The sequence below is a fragment of the Ambystoma mexicanum genome, chromosome 8, assembly GCF_040938575.1.
Source record: "Ambystoma mexicanum isolate Mex_15411 chromosome 8, UKY_AmexF1_1, whole genome shotgun sequence".
Classification (NCBI taxonomy): Eukaryota; Metazoa; Chordata; class Amphibia; order Caudata; family Ambystomatidae; genus Ambystoma; species Ambystoma mexicanum.
This window is the reverse complement of record NC_090929.1, coordinates 675,581,040-675,605,750: the sequence shown is the minus strand read 5'-3', so window position 1 is coordinate 675,605,750 and position 24,711 is coordinate 675,581,040. Positions and strand designations below refer to the sequence as shown.

The following is a 24,711-nucleotide window of genomic DNA, read 5'->3' as shown; positions in this document are numbered from 1 at the left end:
AGGTGGACTGCCGATAGAGAGATTCCTTCCCGAATTGCCCAAAACCAGAGCTGCATTGCCTCTGCACAGTGGCAGTGATCCCACGCCTCCTCTTTTGTTGAGGTAGTGCATGGCCACTGTGTTGTCCGTCATTATCAGGACATTTCTCCCCTGTACTGATGGCAGGAAAGCTTTCAGCGCTAGTCTGATCACTCTCAGCTCCAATAGGTTAATGTGTAGTCTGGACTCCGATGGAGACCAACGACTGCTGATGGTCAAGTCGTTGGCATGGGCTCCCCACCCCGTGAGTGAGGCGTCTGTGACTACTGTTATCTCCGGCCATGGTTGCCAAAACAGTTCTCCTTTCAAGATGTTCTCTGGATAGGCCCACCATTGAAGGTTGCGGGCTACTTTGTCCGGAATCTGGAGGAGATCTGTCATTCTCCCTGAGAATTGTGACCACTGAGTTCTCAGTGCCCACTGAAGAGATCTCATTCTCAGGCGAGCCTCTGGCACAAGGAAGATGCAGGATGCCATGAGGCCTAGCAACCTCAAAAAGTCGAAGGCTGGGAGACGTTGGGCATTTTGAAACTTGTTGACCATCTGCAGAATATCTTGAACCCTCACCTCTGGTGGCGAGGCTTTTCCCAGGGAAGTGTCCAGGACCGATCCAATGAACTGGAGTCTCTGTGATGGTATCATCTGCGACTTCTTTCAATTGAGGGAGAAGCCCAGTTTGTGAAGGAAGTGGCAGACATAATCTAGCTGGATCTGAGCTTGTTCCGAAGATACAGCCCTGATCAGCCAATCGTCCAGGTAGGGGTAGACGTGGATCCCTTCCCTCCTTAGACTCGCAGCCACTACCGACATTAGCTTGGTGAAGACCCTCGTGCGGAAGTCAGCCCAAATGGCAGAACTCGAAATTGATGAGTCGCCAATTGCGAACCTTAGGTATTTCCTGTGTTTGGGATGGATTGGCACATGGAAATAAGCATCCTGAAGGTCCAGAGATACCAGCCAGTCCTGGAGCTGGAGGGCCTGAAGGATCAGAGAGGGAGTTAGCATCTTGAACTTGTCCTTCCTGAGGAACTTGTTCCATTCTCATAAATCCAGGATGGGTCTCAGTCCTCCGTCCTTCTTTGGTATGAGAAAGTAGGGGGGGGGGGAGTACCAGCCCTTGTTCCTGTCCGCTACAGGTACCGGTTCTATGGCACCTTTCTCTAGCAGGTCTAATTTCCCCCAAGAGGAGCGGATCTGGAACTTTTAGAGAGCTGTTCCCCAGTGGATGACTGAGGGATGTGTAGAAAGGGTAGGCAGTAACCCTGGGCAACTGTCTCCAATGCCCAAGCATCTGACGTTATAGCCTGCCATTCCGTCAGATGGTGAGTTAACCTGCCCCCTACAGGTGTCTTGTGTGGAAAGACCTCAGTGGTTTGGGGGCGGCTGATGCAGATGCCGAGGCTAAAGAGGCGGCTGCTGCTGCGGCCTTAGTATCTTTGACCCGTCCACCTCGAGTGGATCTCCTTTGGCCTCTTTGAGCCGGCTATCCTCTGCCTTTCCCGAATGTGGAATAATAGCGAAAGGACTTTCATCTCCCAGAGGTTCCTGAGGGGCGAAAAGGAGTTTGGCGGATAGCAGCTCCTGAAGATTTTGCTGCTGCTTTAGATGTCTGCAGCTTTTCCAGACTGTCATCAGCCTTTTTTCCGAATAATGAAGAGCCGTCAAAGGGCATATTCAAAAGTCTGGCCTGTACATCTGGAGCAAAGCCAGACTTTCGCAACCACGCATGCCTGCGGATTGTTGTACTTGCCGCCATGGCCCTGCTGATACTGTCAGCAGAATCGATGCCAGTTTGACGTGACTCGCACATGGCATCTTTGCCATCTTTAATAATGTTGAGGAAGGCTTCCTTTTCCTCTCCTTCGGCTATGCAGTCAGCCGCTGATGAAGCACACTCCCACAGTGTGTGACTGAACCTGGCGAGCGTACAGGTGGCGTTGATGGACTTCAAAGCCATACTACACGCAGAGAAGACTTTCTTTGCCATAGAATCGTACCTCTTGTCATCCCCGTCCTGTGGGACAGTAGGGTAAGCGGTCCTGCTGCTTGATGAAGTTGCCGCTTGGACCACCAAGCTCTCTGGAGTCGGGTGTTTCGATAAGTATTCAGGGTCAGCAGCAGCTACCCTATACTTGGCTGATAATCCTTTATTGACATCAGGGATAACTTCAGGAGTTTCCCAGTTAGATGCAATTTTTCTCCTGTAGACCTTTGTCTAATATGTCTGTCAGGTCATCCTGTTGAAAAACAGGCGAGGGCGCAGACCAACCCATGAATTCAATAATTCTTGCCATCAGGGTTCTATAGGGTGTTTCAGCATGTTCCCCTTGGTCTGGCTTAACAAAATCCACTTCTGGGGAAGTGTCCAGCCCACTTGCCTCATGTAATGACTCCTGTAGGTCTTTCAACCTTCTTTCCTCAGAGGTGAAATCCTCTGAAACAGGTAGTGTGGTCCTCTGCAACTTGAAGGTTTCCTGCTCAGAATCTTCCCCCTTCATAAATTGAAGATAATCCCGGGTACTTTGACCTCTGAAATGGTATAAAACCCATTTCTAAGGCAGAAGGAGCCAAATTCGTCATTATTGCGCGAGAAAACGTCGATGTCGTCGACGCCGATGTGACAGGCTTTGAAGGCGCCGAAAAGGGCGTTGAGAAAACCGGAAGAGGCCTCGAAGAACTCGAGAGGATCGGGATCCTACTCGAGGACATCGACGATGGTCTCTTCGTCGTGCCGGAGGCTCTTGGAATCACCGTTGGCTGTGAAGTAGCCGTGGTTTTCTCTTTCATTGGCGTCCATGTCGACAATTGGGTCGAGTCGATCGACCGATGCGTCGAAGAACCCTTCGACAACGGCGTTGATGGCGCCGATCCATGCGTCGAAGGGATCTTCGAAGACGGTGCCTTCTTACCCGATGGCCCGTGGCGCTCTCGGGTGGAATGTTTCGCCGGGTGCTGTGACTCGCAGCATTTTGATTTTTTGGGTTTTTCAGCCGGGGTATCACCCTCCGCTGTCTTCGAGGGGGACGAGGTCGCTTTCTCGAAGACGCTTAACATTTTCTTCCTGAATTCCTCCCACTCAGCCTGAGAGCTGTGTTTTGTGGGGCAGGAGACCCTTTCTGGGGAAACAGAAGATGACGAGGAAGGGGATCTTCGACGTCTCTTCTTTGAGTGTCTTGATCTCGACAAATGGTGGGAGCTACTTCGAGATCTAGAATGGGAATGTTTTCGACGGCGAGGAGACTAATGCCTCAACTCGGCCGAAGAAACTTTCCAGGAGGTTTTGACTGACTTACCTCTCTCGAGCTTCCCCTTGTGCTCCTTCAAGGCTTTCCCCGTCATGGATATGCAGTCCTCACACTCCGAACAATGGTGCTCGGCTCCCAAGCACCACAAGCAGATCCTGTGTGGATCCGTTATCGACATTTTTTTACCGCAGTCTCGACATTTTTTTTAAGCCGGATCGCGGCGGTTCCGATGAAGATGCCATCGAGAACGAGTTGGTATATTTCGAGTAGATTACTTATCTGACTGAACTGAGCAACGATGTTCCGAGGCCCCACGAAGCGCAGAAGAACGGAACAACAGACGCCGCGCGTGGCTATTTATGGGCATGGTGACGTCGGCGCCGATACGGTGGCCGTCGAGGGACATCGACTCGGCGGACGTCGACGCGCAGCGCCCTCTACAGAGAAAAAATTTCCGAGGCCAGCAAGCTGGAAAAGTATTATCAAAGATAAGGAATACGTCGGAGGACACAATCCCTTCGAAGTGTCCATTTTTGAGTGTACAGGTGATAGTGCCATGTGAGAGACCAGAGTTGATGTTGGCCAACTGGGGGAGCAAGGGTGGTGATTCAATTGGCTGCAGCTTGAGGTGGGCATGCAGGAAGTTTGCAGGTTTTGTTTTGGTAGTAAGGGTGGGAGAGGGTGTCTGTAGATGGGTTGGTAGGTGTCCCATGTCTTGGAATGTTGAGAGTGGGAGAGGAAGGGCTTGCCTGATCTGCATTTTTGAGTTGAACTAGTCCATGAGGGAGTTGTATACTGTAGTGTATGGGGTCTGATCAGTAGTTTGGAGAGGGAATTGACAATGTAGAACAGTTTCTGTGTACGATTGGTGGTGGATTGGAGGAGAAACTAGAATATGTTCCATATTTTTATAAGGCCCTCTCTGACCCCCCAATCAAGTGGTGGTCTTGCTCTCCCTGACTTTGAAGCTTTTCTTTGTTGCTACCTAGCTTTTCATCATCTTCCTCACAGAGCGGGTGGGGCTATAACTGTGCAGGATGGGGGTTTTGGATTGATTGGATAGACTCGCCATACAAACTTTGAACCTTTTACATATGTAATCATTTGGAATCCGACCTGATATTATGATCTCTACTCCAGTCTGATGGTGTTATTGCCAATGCTGAATAAAATCAATATCGCTGATGCCCTATATGCTCGCACTGTTGCTAGCCTGCGTTATAATAATTCTTGTTCATACCGCCCACCATCAAGATTGCTGAATGTTATCTGCTGTCATTACTGCTGTTCAGTAGCATGCCAATTAACATTAAAACGTCTGCTTGATGCCCTTGGTTTCAAATTCTTTCTTGCGATCATTCTTGCTAATACTGCCTGAAAAGATTATTTCTCTGTAAGGGACTGTGGTGTGGGTCTTGTTGGTTGGCAAATGTGCTTGAGAAAGAAATGCTAGCGATGCAGAGTGAGTGCAAATTGAAAACTCCCCTTAGTGAAAATACCCCCATTAAAAGCATTTTTACAAGGAGTATGCATGTTTTAGTGACCCCTACTTTGCCTCAAAGTGGGAAATATTTCACAATGACTGATGGTTTGTGTAAAATGCTTTGTTTGGTGGAATGTTTTGCAGGCCTGTTTCCTTTGATGGTCTGTATCCACATTTTTCTCTTTGCCCTTTCTTTCTTGTGGTCTCCCACGACCTTAAGTCTGATCTTTCACTATTTGTTCACCTGGTCCTCCATCACCCCTTTTGGCGCCTTCTGCAACTTCTCCGAAGCCATTACCTCTTTGACACCCACTACTAACGCTTCCTGTGGTCGTTCTCAAGCCTCCTCTCCCTTCCTCAACTTCACTTCCTACTGAATTCCCACATGTTTCTGTTCTTCTGGTCTCTCCTCCATTTTCTCCAACCTCCTCTCCAATCAATTCACCTTCACTCCCAAACCTTTTCTGCACCAGTTTCTCACGCCCCTTCCTCCTCCTCCTCCTGCATCAAACACTCCTGTTCCTCACCCACCTGCCTACTCACTTCCCTTTTATAAGAGACTATACCCTTCCCAGGTATTGCCCTTGCTCAGGTGTGAGCCTTTGTGTTTGGCACCTGGAATAGTTACTTCCTGTCCAGAGGTGGTGGTCTGTGACGAGAGAATTGTCATAATATGTATTTGTGTGTGTTAGAGGAGTTTTCATAAAGTCTACTGGCAGGTGAGACTCTATAAAACTATCTCTTAGTATACAGGCCTTAACTCTGTACTACCCAAAGGTTCGGTAGCAGGGCAGAGCAGCCAGGCTTATTTTATGAGGAGGTGGTAAACTGTAGGGAAGTACAATGAACCCAGTTAATACATACCCCAAAGAAACTTACACACTGGAAGTTATAGTAAAATATACATTTATTTGATATGCACAAGGCAAGGTAAATTAATACTATTTTAGACTAACCAACCCAACACAAATAGGAAACCTAAGCAAAACGTTTTCAGGTGACTGCTTCAATAGTAGTGGCTTGCACCAGCAACTGGCACAAATGAGTTTCATTAATTTGTTAAGTCACTCCGATAATGTTCTGTTGTAAGGAAAAGGTTATTCAGCACTAGCAACATCAATCCACTACTTGGTAATACTTTTCAAAGTTTCTAATGCTTTAGCAGTCCAATCCATGACTAGTTAAGAATTCTTGAAAAGTCTTTTGAGGAGGGATGCAAGTCATGTAACAGCAGAAAATGCAAAGTTCCACAGTTACTTTTAAGTATAATGCTTTAGTGGAATAATAAAGTTAATAGGGACCTTGTAAAGGACTCCCTATGGGTGCACAAAAGCTGTTAGGCCTGGGCAGTGGGTATGGGTGAACCTCAAAACACCTGATATTGCACTCCAGTTACACAGGAGCGACCATTCGGCTTGAGGTAAGTACTACCTTGAGCCCCACAATACCATGGGTGTATTTAAGAAAATGCAGCTGGATTCTTTTTCAGTGCAGCAACAATGGGCCCGGTCCCGGTTTCCTTGGTCTGGTGACGAAAGCAGGGACTCTGGGAAGGGATGTCCCAGCAGCAGTCGCGCAAAAGGATCCTACGCAAAGAATTCTTCAGTCTCCCAAATCGGTCTGTGGTGTTTTTTTTTTTTTTCCCCCCCAACAGTGAACAGTTACTGCCCGGTCGATCTGCCTCGATTCTGCAGTCTTGCAATTTGTTGAGGGGACTTTGAGGAGGGGCGGGGTCTTGCCTCTGGAGGTCCAACTGGAGCTCACCAAAGGTCTTGGAGGATTTCTGCACTGGAAGACGATGCACTGCAATTGGGTTTGAGGTCACCTAGTATTGGCGGTTTGCATCCCTGGAAGGTCCCATGACGTCGGGGAATGGCTCGTTCTGCAGCTTGTCTTATGAATAATTGGTCCCACCAGCCAAACGGAAGGAGTCCTCCTCTTCTGAGCGCCTCTGTCCATTTGAAAGCAGGTTCAGGAGAGCAGTGGTCTCTTTGCGGTTACTGGATAGGTCTGCTGGCATCTCTGGTCGTCTTCTACTTTGGATCTTCTGTTACAGTGGTTGACTTGCCTTCTGCCTCAGGAACCTCACCTTTTATTAGGATTTACCATTAATTCCTCTGCAAACCCTCCCTGTTTACAGAAAGGGGTGGATGGCTGTCCATTCAGGACAGCCAGCCCCCCAGTCGGAACTGGTTGCATCAGGCACATTGACAAAGGACAGGGGAGTGTTAAACTCCTCCCTGCTTCCTGTCCTCACAGGCATACTGGAGCCTTGGCCGGCACACAAAGGGTTCCAGCCAAAGGCAAAACTCGCATTCAAACTGCCTCCTCCCAGAATGGTAAAAGGGCTAACAAAGACAACCACACAAGAAATTGCAAAGAAATGAAAGGGGCTACCATGTTAATACATAGGTGACCCTCCTGTGCATACCTGCAGCTGCGAGACAGCCTGCAGTAGAAAAATGCACAAGTTGGTAGAACACGTTCACTGCCACCAGCCATAACTATAGGGTTGCCACTGTAACCATAAAGTTACAGGCGCAGAGAGAAGGGTGGGTGTGCTGATCTTTCATAAGTTTGTTTTAGGAAGGATAAAAAATACCCCTCTTTCCTTAAGAGCTGTAGTTCTTAGGGAAAAAATAAAAGGAGAACCCAATGGGTCCCCAGCAACACTGCACATAGGGTGCTGTGTGCTGAAAAAATGAAATGCAGATGCCTTTAAGAGATGTGGAGGAAAGCAAGACTCCATAAAGTAAAGCATGAAGACCAGAGTTCCCACAGTTGGAGCAAATCGTAATGAATGAGGGGGAAAAGGCTCCCCTCATTCGGGCAATAAGGAAAAGTGCTGCGAGTCTCACTAGGAGAAGGGATTCTCCCTAACACTGGACTTTTATAAAGTGCAAATTAGTGGAGCCGTATACATGGGGGACATCCTAGGAGGTTAAAGGTGGTAAGGCACAGGGATAGCCGAGGAACACAAAATATTGATGAGAACGCAGTTCAGGAGCCCAGTTCTGTCTTTCCCATGCTTTGTCCACTCGCAAATACCTGGCGGTAAGTGAGTCTGTGTGCAGAGTCTTGTGCTTGTGGACCCTCCACTGAAGTGCTGCACAGCCAATGCTTGTGGGCATTCCAACCTGAAGTGCTTGGTGGCATACCTTCTGCATCTGGTATGCCCAGTCATGGGTCCCAAGATTGCCATGCTTAGAGACGCAAGCTACACATCACTTATGATGGCCAATGCGCCTGAAACATGTGTGGGGTGGCTTGTGGTTTCGTGCAAGGAATGTGTTCTAGCAATTTTGGATGTATTGCCCTTTTTGGGGTGGCTACCAAGACCACTTTTATATATGCCATTTCCCATTTCGTAATGTCATGGCAGGCTTGAAACAGTTGTCGGGAAAGTTGCCCAGAGTAATTCCAAACCTTCCAGCCACCCTCCTTTTAGTTTCGTTGCACACAACCTTTTTAGGAAATTCTTCAGGACATGTGCGGACAGATTACCGATTCCTGGGACATGGCAATAAAATCTCCTTGCAGTGTCTCGCTATACTGGTGGCCTTGACAGAGCAACGATCTACAAGGCATATTTTTTCACCACAGCCACCACTCCACACATCAACAGATGTGTATATTCACGGAGAGGGCGCGCACATGTATCCTCTGGTGGCCCAAGGAATATGTTAACAAAGGAGGAAGACTATTAAACCTACTAGAATAAAGTGTGGATCATCTATTCCTTTAATCGTTCTTTACATTCATAATGCTGCCAACCATCCTCCCTTTGCTGCCTTCCCTCTCTTCTCCCCTGATGAGGTTTCTAGATTAGTCCGATCTATGAAAACCTGATCAAAACCGGTTCTTCCCTGTTCTTCAAAAACCATCAACGACCACATTGACACCCTCGCCCACCCCTGGCTGACTTCTGCAACCACTCCTTTGCCTCGGAATCTTCCCCTCCCCCCTGAAGCTCTCTTATGCACCCTCTTCTCAAGAAACCCTCAGCCGACCCCTCCCTTCTGGCTTACTATCGCCCGATCTCTATCACTCCTTTCCTGGGCAAACTCCTTGAAAAGCTGGCCATCTCCCAGCTTAATCTTCACACTGAATCTGTTGTTTGTCTCCATGACCAACGGTCTGGCTTCAGAGCAGCCAGAAGCATGGAAGCTGCTCTCCTGAACATCCATGAAGACCTGCTCGCCAACCTTGGTTCTAATCTCCCCTCTGTCCTCATCCTACTTGACCTCTCTTCTGCCTTTGACACGGTCAACCATGCCATCCTGCTCAACCGGCTCTGTGATAACCTGGTTATCACGCCTCTGGCCTGGCTGACCTCTTTCCTCTCTGACCGACCCTCCCAGGTCCAACTTGGGTTTTCCTCTCCTCCATCTCTCTCTCCACCTGCGGTGTTTCCCAACGGTCTAACCTTTCTTCCTGGCACCTCTTGCCCACCGCATTGCTGCTCTCGGCTCCAACTTCCAACGCTATGAAGATTATACCCAGCTCGCTTTCAGGCTCCCCTCTGCCACCTCTTTTCCTTCTCTCATCCTGGATTGTCTGATTTCAGTCCAGGAGTGGCGCACCGTCAATGATCTGTGCCTGAATGCAAGCAAGACAGAGATCCTCTTCATCAGCTCCCCTGCGCCCCTCTTTCCCACCACTCTCTGGCCAGCCTCCCTTAGCCGCCCTCCTGCTCCGACTTTTGAGGCCAAGAACCTCCGGGTTCTCGTCGATCCCTCACTCTCCTTCTCTCCTCATATTTCCGACGTCTCTAAGAAGTCAAACTACCAACTGCACCACCTCAGATGTATTCTTCCTTCCCACTCCTTCCCCCAGACGCTCCCTGTGTCTAGAGCTATGGTTTTCTCTAGGTTAGACTACTGTAATAGCCTCTTTTTTAAAATCTGCCTGCCTCTACTCTCCGTCCTCTGCAACTCATCCAGAACAGGACTGCAAGACTTGTCCTTGGCCTCAAGCCCAGGGATTCTATCTCTCCAGCACTGAAATCTCTCCATTGGCTCCCAATGGCTGCAAGGATCAAGTTCAAGACCCTTTGCGTTGTCCATAAGGCCTTCTGGGGCCTGGGACCAAAATATCACCAGCTTTCTCTTCTGAAGTATCTTCCTACTTGAGTACTTCACTCCTCCACCTCCAACTCCTTGAGGGTTAGTTGCTTCTCCAAGCAACGAGTTTGGGGCAAATATCTCTCTCTCTGGCTGTGGCCTTCCTGCCTCTGAAACTTGCGCAGAACCATCTCCGGTTCCGGAAGCGGCTAAAGACTCCCCTCCTTGCTTCTGCCTTCTCTCTTTCACTACCTTGCTGATCTCCTGTCTGACACTGCACTGATTAGGCTACCCTCTGAATCACGGGCCCAGGTCCCTGTCCTCCCAGTTGCACACATGCACTGCCTCCTGGCAACCCTGCACTTGGGGCTGTATCTGCAACTCTACAACCCCCCCTACTTGCACTTTATCACTTGTTTTTATGCACTTAACCCTACACTGCCACCTGCTGGCCGCACGTCCTGTTTTCAATGTGTGATCCTATGTCTTGCACTTGCTCCTCCTTCCCCCTCCACGAGCTCGATGTCACTGGGCCTAGTAAGATTGTTGTTTTGTTCCCCTACCCTGCCTCGTTGTGCATTGAAATACTTTGTATAGGCGCTCTATAAATAAAATGTCATATAATGTCACGCTCAGTCTTGAAATAAACACTTTTGGGTGCAAAATGCAGGAGACCTTTGAGATAAGCTCAAACTGATAGCAAGAACCCCTATGGTTATGGCAGTTTGGCCATTTTGAAAATGTTCAGGGAAGGGGTGGAGGGTCGGAGGGGGAGTACCAAGCAGGTCCTTCCTTAAGCTTCTGAAATTGCAGGGTGCCAGAAGGGCTTCTGGCTAGCTGTGTAAGTCCTCACACCTCTTTGCAAGCATTGACCGCCTAACACGTTCATACTTTACATCTAGGTACTCTGGGGGAATTCCTGTTTATGTCCACATCTGTTTGAAGGGATTTATTTGCCTGACGTTATGTTATTACTTGTTCTTCTGCTTTAGGCCACACATGTATGGCAGACACAGGACCCCCCCCCCCCCACACTCCCTCTTTGATTTAAATGTAGTAGCAAGAATCCACATCTATTTAGAGAATAACGGGAGTATGGTGCCTGACTAAAGTGCTTAGCTCGACCTTCTCGGCTGTTGACAAATTGGGGAAACTGCTAAGGAGAGCTTGAGTTTCCGTCTGGGAAGCGTCTGGTTGGAACTACTTTGTTTTTAGATCTTCGAGTTGTTCCATTTTGTTTAGGTATTGTGCATGCAAGGGTCTGTTCACTTCTGGGTTGGACTAAAAAACGTTGTATGTCATCTTGCGGTTACCATGTTTTTGCAGCTGCCAACGGGAATAACACAAAGAAAATGGAGGAGGCGGCCCGGTAATCGCTGCAGGGGCCTTCTATAACCTTTCTCCCCTCCCCCTGGTTAAGGGGAGGGTGCGGGGGGCAGAACGGCACCAAAAACACCCAAAAGCCACGAAGGGCAAACAAAGGAAAGGGGCGGGGTAAGCCCTTTATAATGAGCAGGCGTCCTACAGCAGAAAGCATCCAGCACCTGCAGTAGGACGCCTGCCTCGCCGATGCCGTGAAGGATTTCGTTTTGCTGTTAATTTATCCAGGACTTCTTTGGCTCGCAGGACGTCGGGAACAGGACCGCCCAGCTGAGAAGGGGAGCCAGAGGACTTGTTACGCCTACCGGGAGCAGGAGCAGAGGCGCCTGTCGGAGCGCGGACCAAGGACGTGGCCGTGCCGCAGAACAGGAACTGCCGAGGAGGGGCTGGACCAGGAAGCAAGCCGGACCAGGAAGCGCCGCAGCTGGAGGAGAGGATGTCATGTCTGGAGCTGGGAACGAAGTGCAAGCAGCGTCAGCAGGGAGCCGCAACGTTCCAGGACGCTGTGCTGGAAGGAAGAGGCGACCCCGGAAGAGGAAAGCGTGCGGCAGAAGACTGAAGAGGGGCTCGCCAGCAGGTAAGGAGCTGCGAGGGCTGTGAAAGCCACGGCCCTTATCTGGAGAACATATCCGGGCCGTCTGAGGGTGAAAAGGGGGCCGCGAACAGTTCACTGATACCGGGCTGCCTGGCTGAAAGTGAACTGGGGAACAGCAGTGCAGCGATCGGGCAGGCGCCCGGAAGTAAGGAAGTTCACTTTATTTGTTAAGCTGCATACCCAGAACACCCGGAGGAAGGAGGGGCCGCGAGCAGGTGCCCATAGTTGAGCTGCAGAGTGCCACACCATACCAACCACCGGGGAAAGGCACCCCCACCCACAGTGCGTGTCTGGACTGCCTGGGGAACCACGTGGCTCCTGCAAGGGGCTTTAAGCAGGAAAGGAGACATGAGGAGGACGCCCCGAGGAGGACAGTCGGCTGGGAGACAACGGCAGGAGCCTTTGGAACAATTTTGTGCATCAAGGACAGCAGCTCAGCAACAGGCGATTAAAAAATGGAATTGGAGGCCTTTCTGGAGATGGCTAGGTTAGCTGCAGCAACACATGGGCCCATCTGGATGTCAACAATGGTGGCTCAAACAGGGCATGAGCATCCCGGGCCCAGTCATGTGAACAGCTCACCACTCATGTTCCAGGACAGTGCCAGTGAGGAGGCTCTGGTGGAAATTGAAGGAAGAGGAGGTGGTCCAGGCTAAGAAAAGGAAGAGGACCATGACTGCAAAGGCCAAGGCGAGCAAAGAGCAGTCCATCGCCACCAAGAACCCAAGGGGGAAAGGGAGGGCGCAGGAGGATGCAGCCTTACCGGCTCCTACACCTGCTGAGGCGCTAGGGAACTGTGGGGGCTCACCCAGCACTCCTGCAACCAGACCGGTGGATGTTGCTGTGGAAGGACCCATATCCCTAGAGATGGTTAAAGGTATGTTCATGGAGTGCATGCAAGCATGGGGGGGGGAGAAATGGGCAAGTGCCAAATGTATGTGCTAATGACAGTGTGCTGGTTAATACGGGGAATAGAAATGCTGCATTATTTCAACAAGGGATGACCCAGGGCTCAAGGGGGTCTGTGAGTGGAATGTATCGGGCATGGTCCCCGGTGGGGGGGACGGGTCAGCTGCCTCAAAGGGGTGGAATTCCACAAGGGTTTCTTTTGTCGGTCGGTTTGCCTAGCACAGGTCCAGCTGGGGGCGGGGGGGTCAGTCAGCTGTCTCGGGTGGCTTCTTCAGCAGGGGCACAGAATGGGCAGGCATGGTGGGGACTGGGGCCCGGGACTCTCAATGTAGGAGGGGAGACCCAGGCACAGCCTTCACCAGTGGGCCCGACCTGCTTAGGGGCAGGGGGAGCATGGGGGCAAGTGACCCAGTATGGAAGGCCAATGCCAGGGTTTGCACCAGTGTGAGCGGCAGTCAACTGACTAGTGTGGCACATTCCATGGGTCACCAAGGAGAGGCTGTGGAGAAAGGAATTTGTGGACATCTTTGACTCGTTGGGGATTGTGCCTCTGGGGGGAGGCTTGAAAGAAGTGTCAGAAAAAGAGAAAGAGAAAAGGGAGGAGAGTGCTAAGGTGGAGCACACTATTCACAACTGGCTCAAAGCTTTTAGAATGTACATGTCTGTGATGTTCAGACAAATATCCACAGGACGCCTTAGCAATGGTAGCTTATGAGCAATATATTCATGATCTATACCTGAAGTATGGGGGGTGAAGGGTGGCTGCATTATGATCGGGGTTTCAGATTGAAAATGCAAGTATGGCCCGCAATGTCTTGGGATGAGGTCGATGTCGGGGGGTACATTGATGAGATGATGCCCGCAAGAGAACCCGGGGACAAACCGCAAGGAGATGAGTCCCGGGTTTGGAGAGGCAGAGGGGGCTATGCGCAGCGAGGTAGGGGATCCTTTTGCGGGCCCTCCTCCTGGGTCTATCGGGCAGCAACCCACCAGGGTGAGCGAGAAGATTGCTGGAGGTTTCGCAGAAGGGGATTGCTCCTATGGTAAAGCATGTAAATTCAGGCACCCAAGGGGGCGGGGGCGTTCCGGGGCGCGCAGCTCCACTGCAGGCGAAGCAAAACATAAAAGCAGCAGCAAACCTAAAGAGAAGTCAAAGAGAGACTGAGGTATTAGCAGAGAGAGCCTATGTTGACAAACCTGTAAAAGACACGAGTATGATTAAAAGGAACCTACCCACACCAGTTAACCTAATTTCCATGACTCCTTTTCTCAATATATATCGCAACAAGTTGGAGGCAAAATTGGTGTGGCAAGGGTTCAGGTGGGGCTTTAGGATCCCGGGGTAAGAGACCTGGGGGTGAAAGAGGCATCCAACCTACTGTCCGCACTGGAAAGGCCGGAGGTGGTGGAGCAGAAAGTGGAGAAAGAGATAACGCTAGGTAGGGTGGCAGGCCCCTTCTCTCCCCCACCACCTCCCTCAAAAATTTAGTAGCGTCACCACTAGGGTTGGTGCCCAAAAAAGAGGAAGGCCAATTCCGCTTGATCCACAACCTCTTTCCCAGAGGGGCAATCGGTGAATGACGGCATTCCAGAGGACTTGTGGAGGGTGCAGTATGCCTCCTTGGAGGACGCTATACAAATGATAAAAGCGGCAGGGAGGGGTGCCCTATTGGGAAAATCAGACATTGAGTCAACGTTTAGACTATTGCCAATTCACAAGGACAGCCATCATTTGCTGGGGTTCAAGGTGGGCAAGAAATCTTTTTACGATAAATGTCTGCCAATGGGCTGTGCCATTTCATGCGCTTATTTTGAAGCATTTAGTACCTTCCTGGAATTCACTGTGAGAAAAAATGAAGGAGGGTGAAATGTTGCATTATCTTGATGATTTTCTGTTCATTGGTAAAAAAGGGACCGAGGAGTGCAGGGCATTCATGGAGGCATTTCAGGGGTTCATGTCACACATGGGGGTCCCGCTGGCGCCTGGGAAAACGGTGGGTCAAGTCACTACTCTGACATTTTAGGGGATTGAAATCGACTCCGTAAAGGGAGAATGCAGGCTCCCGCAGGACAAGGTGCAGAAATTGAGAGACATGATAAAGAATTTGAAGGGGAAGAGCAAAGCAACCCTGAGGGAGCTGCAGTCATTGGCGGGTAACCTTAATTTCGCGGGGAGAGTAATACCTGCGGGGAAAGTGTTTGCCAGAAGTGTAGAACTGAAGACGGTGGGGCTGCAGAATGCCTCTCAACACGTCCGTTTGGGATCCAAGGTGAAAGAGGATCTCTGGATGTGGGAAACAATTTTGTCAGAATCAAATGGGGTCTCAATCTGGAGGGAGGACTGGGCCAGCAGCGAGAGACTCAAAACTATTCACTGATTCATCAGGGTCCCACGGTTTCGGGCAATCTTGGGGGTCAGGTGGTGCGGCAAAGCGTGGCCGGCTGAGTGGCATAGGAAGGGAATCACGAAGGACATCGCGCTGTTGGAACTGTTCCCCATTGTAGTAGCATTTAAATTGTGGGGGCGAGCTCCTTGAGAACAAAAAAGTATTGTTGTGGTCAGACAATTTAGCAGTGGTTCAGATTATTAATCTGGGGTCATCCAGCAATGTGAGTGTTGAAGTTGCTCAGGGAACTCACTAAATACCTGCTGGCATTAAACATTCGAGTCAGGGCACAGCACATTCCAGGCGTCAAAAATACGGCCGCTGATTCTCTCTCGTTTACAGTGGGAGAAGTTCCGAGAAAGCTGTCTAGAAGCAAGGAAGGTGATTGCCCCGTTCAAGGAACAGTGGTGGGGGATAATTGGGGTGATCTAAGCTCTCTGATAGACACGGCCCTGGCACCAGGCACAGCAAAGAGGTACAGGGCATGTTGGGAGCGCTTCATTACATTTCAAAGGGAGGTGCTGCCAGAGGGTCAGGAAGAGTTGGCAGTGCGGGCCTTTGTGGACTGGTGCTGGAGGATGGGGAAATCAAAGCCTGGATGACTTATCATTTGGCAGCTATAGCTCATTATGCCAAACTAAGGGGGGGGGGGGCGGAGGGGGGTGAGGGGGGGGAGGACCCCACTAAGGAACATTACATCACACTGGCCATGAGCAGATGGGACTAGCAAGCGGTTCTGAAGCCCGTTGAGAGGCGGCCCATCGACATAATAAAACTGCATGGTTTGATTAAATGCCTGAACACAGTATGCAACTGCGAAACAGGGTACTATTTACAGCGGCCTTCACAATAGCATTCTTTGGGGCACTCGGGGTGAGCGAGCTAGTGCCCGAGAAAAAAGGGGGCAAGGGGAATGCTTTTTTGCGTTTTAATGGATGTGCAGGTAAGCAGCACGCAGGTGATCATTTATGTGCGGAGGTCAAAGACCGACCAGAAGGGGAAGGGGGTGACACTGACACTTCAGGCAATCCAAATGAGTCTAGTGTGCCCGGTGGATGCCTTGGCCAACTTTCTTCAACGACAGCCGTCAGAAGCAGGGGCACCATTTCTGCTGCATAGGGACGGGTCCGCATTGAGCCGCTTCCAGTTCAAAAAGGTGATGGAGCTGGCAATGGTAAAAATGGGGTTAACGGAGGGCCGGTTTGGGACCCACTCGTTCAGGATAGGGGCCGCCACGTCCGCAGCAGCTGGGGGATTAGGAGCAGAGGACATCAAGAAGTTAGGGAGATGGTTTTCAGGGTGTTTCAAAAGGTATATCGGACCAGAGAAAATGTAATGTAACATGCCATCTCATCTCCTTCTCATTACCAGCTTCGCAAAGACTGAAGGTAGTGGGGCATTCATTTATTTCAAGGGCCAGGGCAAGCTGGACACCGCAGCAGGAGGAGCTGACAGCCAGCGAGTTCCGGGTCTGCTGGCATGGGGTGCCAGGGATGAAATGGGCACAGCTGCAGGGGCTGCTGCGGAAATTGCTGGGTAAGCAGCAGAGGCCAGATGTGCTGATCCTCCACTTGGGTGGGAACGATTTGACCAGTTTAGGGAGGGGGGGTCTTGTTGAGGGACATGATGCTCTCATTGCAGGAGATATCGGAACAACTGGGTGAAACAGAGATCGTGTGGTCGGAGGGGATCCCCAGGGCGGAATGGAGAGGGGCCGAGAACCACAGAGCATTTGTGTGGAAATAAAACTGCGGCCAAGTTTGCCATTTTGAAACTGTCTTATTCCATTTAATTTTCTTGAAAGAAGCGTCAGCTGCACATAAGAATGGATCATTTCCTCATCCTGAGATTTGCTTTTCTCCAGACACATCCAAAACACCTCTCAAATGACGTCCAGGTATTGTCTTGAAAGGGAAGACGTCTGTTGAGGCTAGTGGGATTTGTTGTATTGGAATAAGGGCCCATGGTAGGGGCTGCTCCCAATATGGGGCACCGCTGGCTTCTGTTTTCTTTCGGATAGTATTCAACTTTTGGTGAAGCGTTACACGATCTAGTCTGTTTAGGGGTGATACATTTATGTCCTTTGCAGGCATTATGCCCAAGAATGTCTTTAGTGAAAACAGCTGGCAAGCACAGCTGGAGCGCGGAATAAATGGGTCCATGCATGAAGTCAGTTTGCTTTTTCTCCGTTGGGACCAACTTGGTTGTAACTATGGTGAGTAACTTGCATTTCGAGGGGATTGGGTCCTCTGAGGTATTCCATATCTATGACAGTTAATCACCACAGCTGTGCTGGTTCGGAAAATTTTGGGCGTAGATACGCTGTCCTCAAGGGCCTCCGTCGAGCCGATGTCACCGGATGTTATAAGTAGGACGCACGACGCCCGACGCCCGTAGCCTCATTTCTGTTTTTTCCGCCAACGTGTTCGCTTCGGAGATCTCGGCTCGCCTCGGTTATTCCGAGTTATTGTTCTTTCGGTTCTTCGAACCTGTTAGTTTGTGAAGATTCATGAGGTCTTCGTCGTCTTCCACCCTGCGGCCGGGTTTTAAGAAGTGTCGGGTCTGCGGGTCCAAGATGTCGTTGACGGACTCGCACGACACCTGCCTCTGGTGCCTAAGTGAGGATCACGACACGGATGATTGTGTAGACTGCCAGTCGCTTACGTCGAAGCCCTTTCGGGAGCATAAGAAGAAGCTTTCTGTTGTAAGGTGACAACGCCTCGGAAGCCAAGGTCCTCTGGGCTTTCGATGGACGATTCGAGGGGCGACTCTCTGCATCGTCGTCGTCATTTCGGGAGGTCTCGGTCCCGGAGTAGGTCCCGCCATTCCTCTGCCGATTCGAGGCACTCGCGGAAGTGCCGTCATCGGTCGCCTTCCCGGTCCTCGTCTGAGGACGCCGCCCGTCGGCGGGTTGCTTGTCCCACCAAGCATTCGACTCCTGAGGAATGGGCTTCGTTCCGTAAGGAGATGTTGGCGATTTTTGAATCGCAGGGCTCCGGTCCGTCCGCGCCTCCGAGAGGAGCTAGCCGTGACCGTACTAGAGACACCGCTCGAACGCCTTCGGGCTCGGATGGTCGGCACAATTCGCGGGAGAGGTCCCGCTCAGACAAGGGGAATAGTTCTAGTCATGCCCGTTCCAGGTCCCAGTCCTCGACGCTCTCGAGACCGTTGGAGCCTGTGAAGTCTTCGAAGAAGAAGACGTCGATGCCTTTGGCGCCGAGGTTGTCGAGGGACACGCTCGGGGCTCCGCCCTCAAGTACTGTGTCGAAGCTGTCGGCGCCACCCTCGACGCCGATTCCCTAGACGCCTTTCGAGGCTGTTTTGTCAGAGGTACCCCGTGGCCCGGTGGAATCCCCTAGAAAGGCTCTGGCCATGGCTCGAAATTTCTTTATCCCTCATTCTGTGCCCACATTCCAGCCTCTGGATTATATTTCTGAGGAGGATGAGCGATCTGAGGAAGGGTTGGTTCCTGATGCGGTACCAGATGAGATTTTCTCTGGTCATAGCCAGATGGAAGACATGCGTCAGTCGCTGCACGTCGCCAGTGGTCTGGACACCTCTCCGGAGGTGGAGTTCTGTAGGCCTGACCCTGGCACCCATGCCGAGTCCTCGTACCGGCACCTTATGTCGAGGGTCACGGAATACTTGGGGTGGTCTGCACCACCAGTGGATTTTCTACAGGATGACCTGACGGATATCCTTGACCAGGGTCCACCAACTGACCCGGTACTGCCATTCCATATTGCCTTGCAGATAAGGGTGGCAGCGGCTTGGACTGCTCCGGAGAGTCTCCCGGCAGTGAGCAAGTGTTTGCTGCGAAAATACCGTCCAGCCAGTAGCGACCCCTGGTACTTGACCACGCACCCCACTCCAGAGAGTTTGGTGGTGCAGGCGGCTACGGCCCCAGCGAAGCAGGCGTCTTATCCTACCATCCCTCCTGATGGGGACGACAAGCGTTTTGATGGCTGGGCGAAGGAAGTGTTTTCTTCAGGGGGTATGGCTTTACAGGCAGCCAACTCCGTGTGTGCCTTGTCACGTTTCACGCACACTCTGTGGAACTGTATTTCATTAACGGCTGATCATATTCCCGAATGGGATGGTTGACTTGCTATGGTGCAGGATGGGAAGGATGCAATGTGTGAGTCCGTTCAGTCAGGTCTGGACATGGCTGATTGTGTCAGCCGGTCCATGGCGGCGAGCACCGTAATACGCAGGTTTGCGTGGTTACGGAAGTCGGGGTTCGCTTCTGATGTGCAAGCCCGGCTCCTCAACATGCCCTTTGATGGTGAACATCTTTTTGGCAGCAAGGCTGATGAGAGCCTTGAGAGGTTGCAGACCTCAAAAGCTGCAGCGAAGTCGTTGAGCGCTGCAGTTCAGCAACCTCCGCCTTTTCGTCCTAGGGGACAGCAATGGAGGGGAGGTTCCTTTCGATATTACTCATCCTTTAGTAGATCGAGAGGAGCTGCAAGTCAAAGGGGCCACCGTAGGAGTGCCAGAGGTGGAAAACAAGGTACTCGAGGTTCCAAGGCCGCTCGGGCAGTTGCCTCTTTACCCTCAGGCAATGCCGCAGCAGCTTCAGCTCAGTCATGAGGCCATGTCCCATAGTTCGCCGGTTGGGGGAAGGATGGCACAGCATCTTGTAGAATGGCGTGCCATTACTTCAGATGTGTGGGTTCTGGAGATCATGGCCCACGGCTACTGTCTTCCTTTCCGACAGAGGCCTCGCGACAATACAACAGGGAGTCTCTCTTTAAAGAGTCCAGATCTGCTCCTTGCACAGGAAATGCAAGCCCTGCTGGAGAAAGGCGCCATAGAACTGGTGCCTGTAGCGGAGAGGAACAAGGGATGGTATTCCCCTTATTTTTTGATTTTGAAGAAAGACAGAGGATTGAGACCCATCATGGACTTGCGCGGTTTGAACAAGCTCCTCAGGAAGGACAAGTTCAAGATGGTTACTCTTTCTCAAGTCCTCCAGGCCCTTCAACTTCAGGACTGGTTGGTGTCTCTCGACCTCAAGGACGCTTACTTTCATGTGCCGATCCATCCCAGGCACAAGGAGTACCTGAGGTTTGCGGTTGGTGACTCGCACTTTGTTTCGGGTCCTGGCATTGGGATTGACCTCCGCCCGAGGGTTTTCAACAAGCTCATGGTGGTGGTGGCAGAGTATCTCAGGAAAGGGGGGATTCACGTTTATCCCTCCCTGGACGATTGGTTGATGAGGGCGCGCTCTCCCGAGCAAGTCCTGAATTATCTGTCTGTCACCTGTCACTCCTTTCACAAGCTGGGCTTCTCCCTCAACTTCAAGAAGTCCCACTTGACGCCAACTCAGCGGCTCCAGTACATCGGAGCAGTGCTCGACACATCCCTGGGGCAGTATTTTCCTCCCCAGGTGAGGGCTCATCGCATTCAGCAGATGGTCAGAGTCTCCCGGCGTTCGAGTTCTTGATGTTGCTTGGCCTCATGGCATCCTGCATTCTTCTGGTGCCAGAGGCTCGACTGCGGATGAGATCTTTGCAGTGGGCTCTCAAGATGCAATGGTCAGCGTCCTCCGGCAGGATGTCGGACCCTGTTCAGGTGCCACCCTAGGTCGCCCAGGACCTTCTGTGGTGGGCCGTCGAAGGCAATCTGATGAAGGGGGCTCCATTTTGGCTTCCCTGGCCGGGGGTGACTATCGTGATGGACGCATCCCTCACGGGATGGGCAGCTCATGCCAACGAGTTGCCAGTCAGTGTCGTTGGTCTCCGTCGGAGTCCAGACTCCATATCAATCTGTTGGAGCTGAGGGCCGTCAGGCTTACCCTGAAGGCTTTTCTGCCGACTGTGCGAGGAAAGAATGTCCTGATTCTGACGGACAACACAGTGGACATGTACTACCTCAACAAAAGGGGGGGGGGAGGCAGGGTCACTTCCTCTGTGCAAAGAGGCGATGCAGCTCTGGTTCTGGGCGATCCAGCAGGAAATTTTGATCTCGGCAGTTCATCTGGCCGGAGACGAAAACGAGACGGCAGACGCTCTGAGCAGGAGTTGGCTCAGGAGATTCTCCTGGAGATCTTTGCCCGTTGGGGGACCCCTCAAGTGGATCTCTTTGCCTTCAGTGTCAACCGGAAGTGCGAAAGTTTCTTCTTGCGGGAATTTCCTCTAAGAGGAGCCTTGGGGGACACGTTCATGGTGGAGTAGTCCTTCCCACTGCTGTACGCGTTTCCTCCTGTCCCCGTCATCCCGCAAGTGCTGCGTAGGTTACAGAGGTTCGGTTCGCGGATGATCCTCATTGCTCTGGCATGGGCCCGGAGGACGTGGTACCCGGACCTTCTCGACTTGCCCATCTGCCCTCCACGTCGTCTTCCCTACTGAGACGATCTGTTCTCACGGGAGGGGGGGGGGGGTCAGGTTCTCCATCCAGAGGTCAGATCCCTCAACCTTCACGCTTGGCTTCTGAAAGGTTGAGGTATAAGGATTGGGACCTCCCCGAAGACGTGATGGAGGTGTTGCTTTCAGCCAGACGGCCGGCAACAAAGTCCCTGTACCGTTGCCGTTGGAGAAAGTTCTGCGACTGGTGCAGGCTTAATAATGTGGATCCTTTTTCATGTGACATTCCTGTGGTTTTTGTCTTTTTTTGCTTTCCTTGGCCCACAAGGGCCTGCAGGTGGGTAACATTAAAGGTTACCTGGCGGCGCTGTCTATCTTTAAGCGCTCGTCTGAAGAGTGTTCTTATTTTAAGATCCCTTTAATTTCTCAGTTTCTGAAAGGGCTCACTAATGTGTTCCCTCCATCACCTTTCCAGGTGCCCGGTTGGGATTTGAACCTCGTTCTCAAGTTTCGGATGGGTGCTCCCTTTGAGCCTTTGCACTCTTGTCCTTTGAGACTTAACTCTTAAAACTGTATTTTTAGTTCCGGTCACTTCCGCTCGCAGAGTGAGTGAGTTGCAGGCACTTTCTGTTAAGCCACCCTTCACTGTATTTCATAAGGACAGGGTTGTCCTTGGAGTCCGTCCTTTTCTTCCGAAAGTTGTATCGGAATTTCATTTAAGCCAGAAGGTCGTTCTTCTGGCGTTTTATCCTCCTCCGCATCCTGGTAAGGACGAGGAGAGGCTCCATAGGTTGGATCCTAGGAGAGCTTTAAGTTTCTGCATTTCACGCATGTTCTGGGTCAGAGTGGACGATCAACTCGTTATTGGTTACACTGGAAGGCGTTTGGGACAAGCTGTTACCAAGCAGACTTTGTCTAGCTGGATTATCTTGGCAATTTCTGAATGTTACCGCTTGGCGGGTAAGGACCCTCCGGTAGGCTTATAGGCCCATTCTACTAGGGGTATGGCTGCCTCTACCTCCCTGCAGAGGGGTGTTCCTATTCGTAACATCTGTGAAGCAGCCACTTGGGCTTCGGTCCATACTTTTGTACGTCACTACTCAGATTCTATCCATGGGCAGGATCTGGCCTTTGGCAAGGCGGTCCTTTACTCCGCAATTTGATTGGGCACTCTTAAATTCTATTTTCTAAATTCTTTTCCCTCCTCCATACGTTGGTACTGCTTTGGGAGTCTGTCATAGATATGGAATACGTCGGAGGACCCAATCCCCTCGAAGAAAAAGTTACCCTCTTAAATGTTCTTTCGATGGGATGGTCCGACGACTTATTCCATATTGCTCCCTCCCAGCCTGCCCGGCTACAGAATTTCTTATGCTATTGCAGCTTACGTTTCTGCAAGGCATTCTGTGGTCATACTGGCAGACGATTGGTGCCACACGTTCTGGGGGAAAAAACTACAACTGAGGCTATGGGCGTCGTGCATCCTACTTATAACATCCGGTGACGTCAGCTCGACGGAGGCCCTCGAGGACGGCGTATCGACGTCATCGACGCAGATGCCAAAAAGTTTCCGAAGCAGCACAGCTGTGGTGATTACCTGTCATAGATAGGATGGTCCGACGACGTATTCCATATCGAAAGAACGTTATCAGGTAAGAGAGTAACTTGTTCATCTTTTCATCCTTAGTAAGCCACTTTATAAGTGTCCTACATAGTCTTCTTGCATAATTCTTGTACAATGTTTTTATCGTATAATGTTTCTGTTAAATGCACAGCCCTTTTCAGAGGCATTGATTGTGTTTTTGCACAAAAACCTGTGCCCTATCCAGTGACGCTGCAATATAGATTTTGGTTGAGTTTGTATTTTCCTTTTATTCAGGGAACGCATGCAGCACCCAAAAAAGAGGAGGTAAAAGACTTCATTTTACAAAAGTAAGTGCTATCTGTCTACGCCTTTCTTTTAATCAAAAAGTGGTTATTCCACACTCGTGCACGTTAAAAAAAAATTTTTTTAATTGAACAGCTTGGAGGGCTCATGAAGGAGCAACATTCCTACTTGTATATATGTCGGATTTAAATGATCTCCCTTTATAATTTAAGTACCCAGGTGTACAGTTAGCCAGAAGCACAAAGGGCTTTCATTGTATCGTTTTTAGGAGATGTCCTTTTCGCTCCCACACCATTCAGGGTTTGAAAACGCCTTCTTTAGAGATGAGTGGAGAAGATCGTGTTAATGAGTGATCTGGATGTTCAGCCATGTAATTTACATTGCATTCCGTTTCTGCTTACCTGTTGGCAGCTTTATTGATGTGGACTTTTAAGCACTTTAAAGATCTGGACTTCAGTCTGATATTTCATGAACTACTTTATTCTTTCCCTTTGGGCGCTCACATTTTCCTGTAACCTAAAATCTGTTTATTTTAATTTCCATCCATTGCATTATCATTCTGCTTTCTTACTGTTATCTTGTTATGTAAAGGAACTTTGGTGAAGAGCTATATAGTCTTAGAAACATGAATTCAAATTTGTATTGGGTCACCCTCTTGTTTCTCTTATTGGTCCTCTCCTTTTGCATCAGCCTTTTCCCATTTCAAATAGTCTATGATCCCACTTCACATTTGCTACTTTCTGGCTTCACAAAGGTAATTTTCACATTCTCCCTGGCCACTATCTCCTTTAGAAGTCGTCCCTCTAGAATGGTGCAGTGGTAAAGACTTACAACTCTAAACCTAATATCGAACTGCATTGGAATGCTGTATGTGACTACTTCTTAGATTGCCATACTAACAGTTGGTCACTTACTTCTTGGGTAGTGCTTCAGCACCAAACAAACTTTCACCATTATGCAGTCTAAATTGGGCAGAGACCGGGGAAGGGGTGTGGGGACGGAGTGTTTTCTGATGTGGGGTTGATTATCCTTTACTAGATCCTACTGTTTATTGAGTTTAATTTGTTTTGCAGGTATATGATGGTGGATAATGATGAAGACGAGAAAACGCATAGACCGATAGCCCCGAAAGAGGTGAGGACACACACACTGGGAATTTTTGTTAGGGAGAGTAAACTTATGTCTCCCTTCCCTCCAGATTCCTTTTCCATTCATCCCTTCTGCACAGAGAATGCAGCATTCCTTGCACAACATTACATTGTTATGTAGATGGTACAAACTTATATAGCAGGCTAGATAATCTGTCTCCAAGGCGAATTAGGAATAATCAATTGGGATTTGTCAAAAATGGAGTATGTAACCCAATACTAGTGCGGATTATTTGAGTTGGATGTTACATTGGTGAAATATCACTTCA

The 24,711-nt window shown here is 50.3% G+C and overlaps 1 protein-coding gene across 2 annotated transcripts in view; it reads left to right on the top strand.

Annotated features, from left to right (window-relative positions):
• Positions 1-24,711, top strand: part of CUEDC2 (CUE domain containing 2) — a 226,417-nt gene that overhangs the window by 154,341 nt on the left and 47,365 nt on the right. For both annotated transcript variants that reach the window (XM_069610475.1, XM_069610476.1), the window contains 2 exons: positions 23,286-23,338; positions 24,368-24,428. In XM_069610475.1, coding sequence (XP_069466576.1) covers positions 23,286-23,338; positions 24,368-24,428 — 114 coding nt within the window. The remainder of the gene's footprint in view (positions 1-23,285; positions 23,339-24,367; positions 24,429-24,711) is intronic.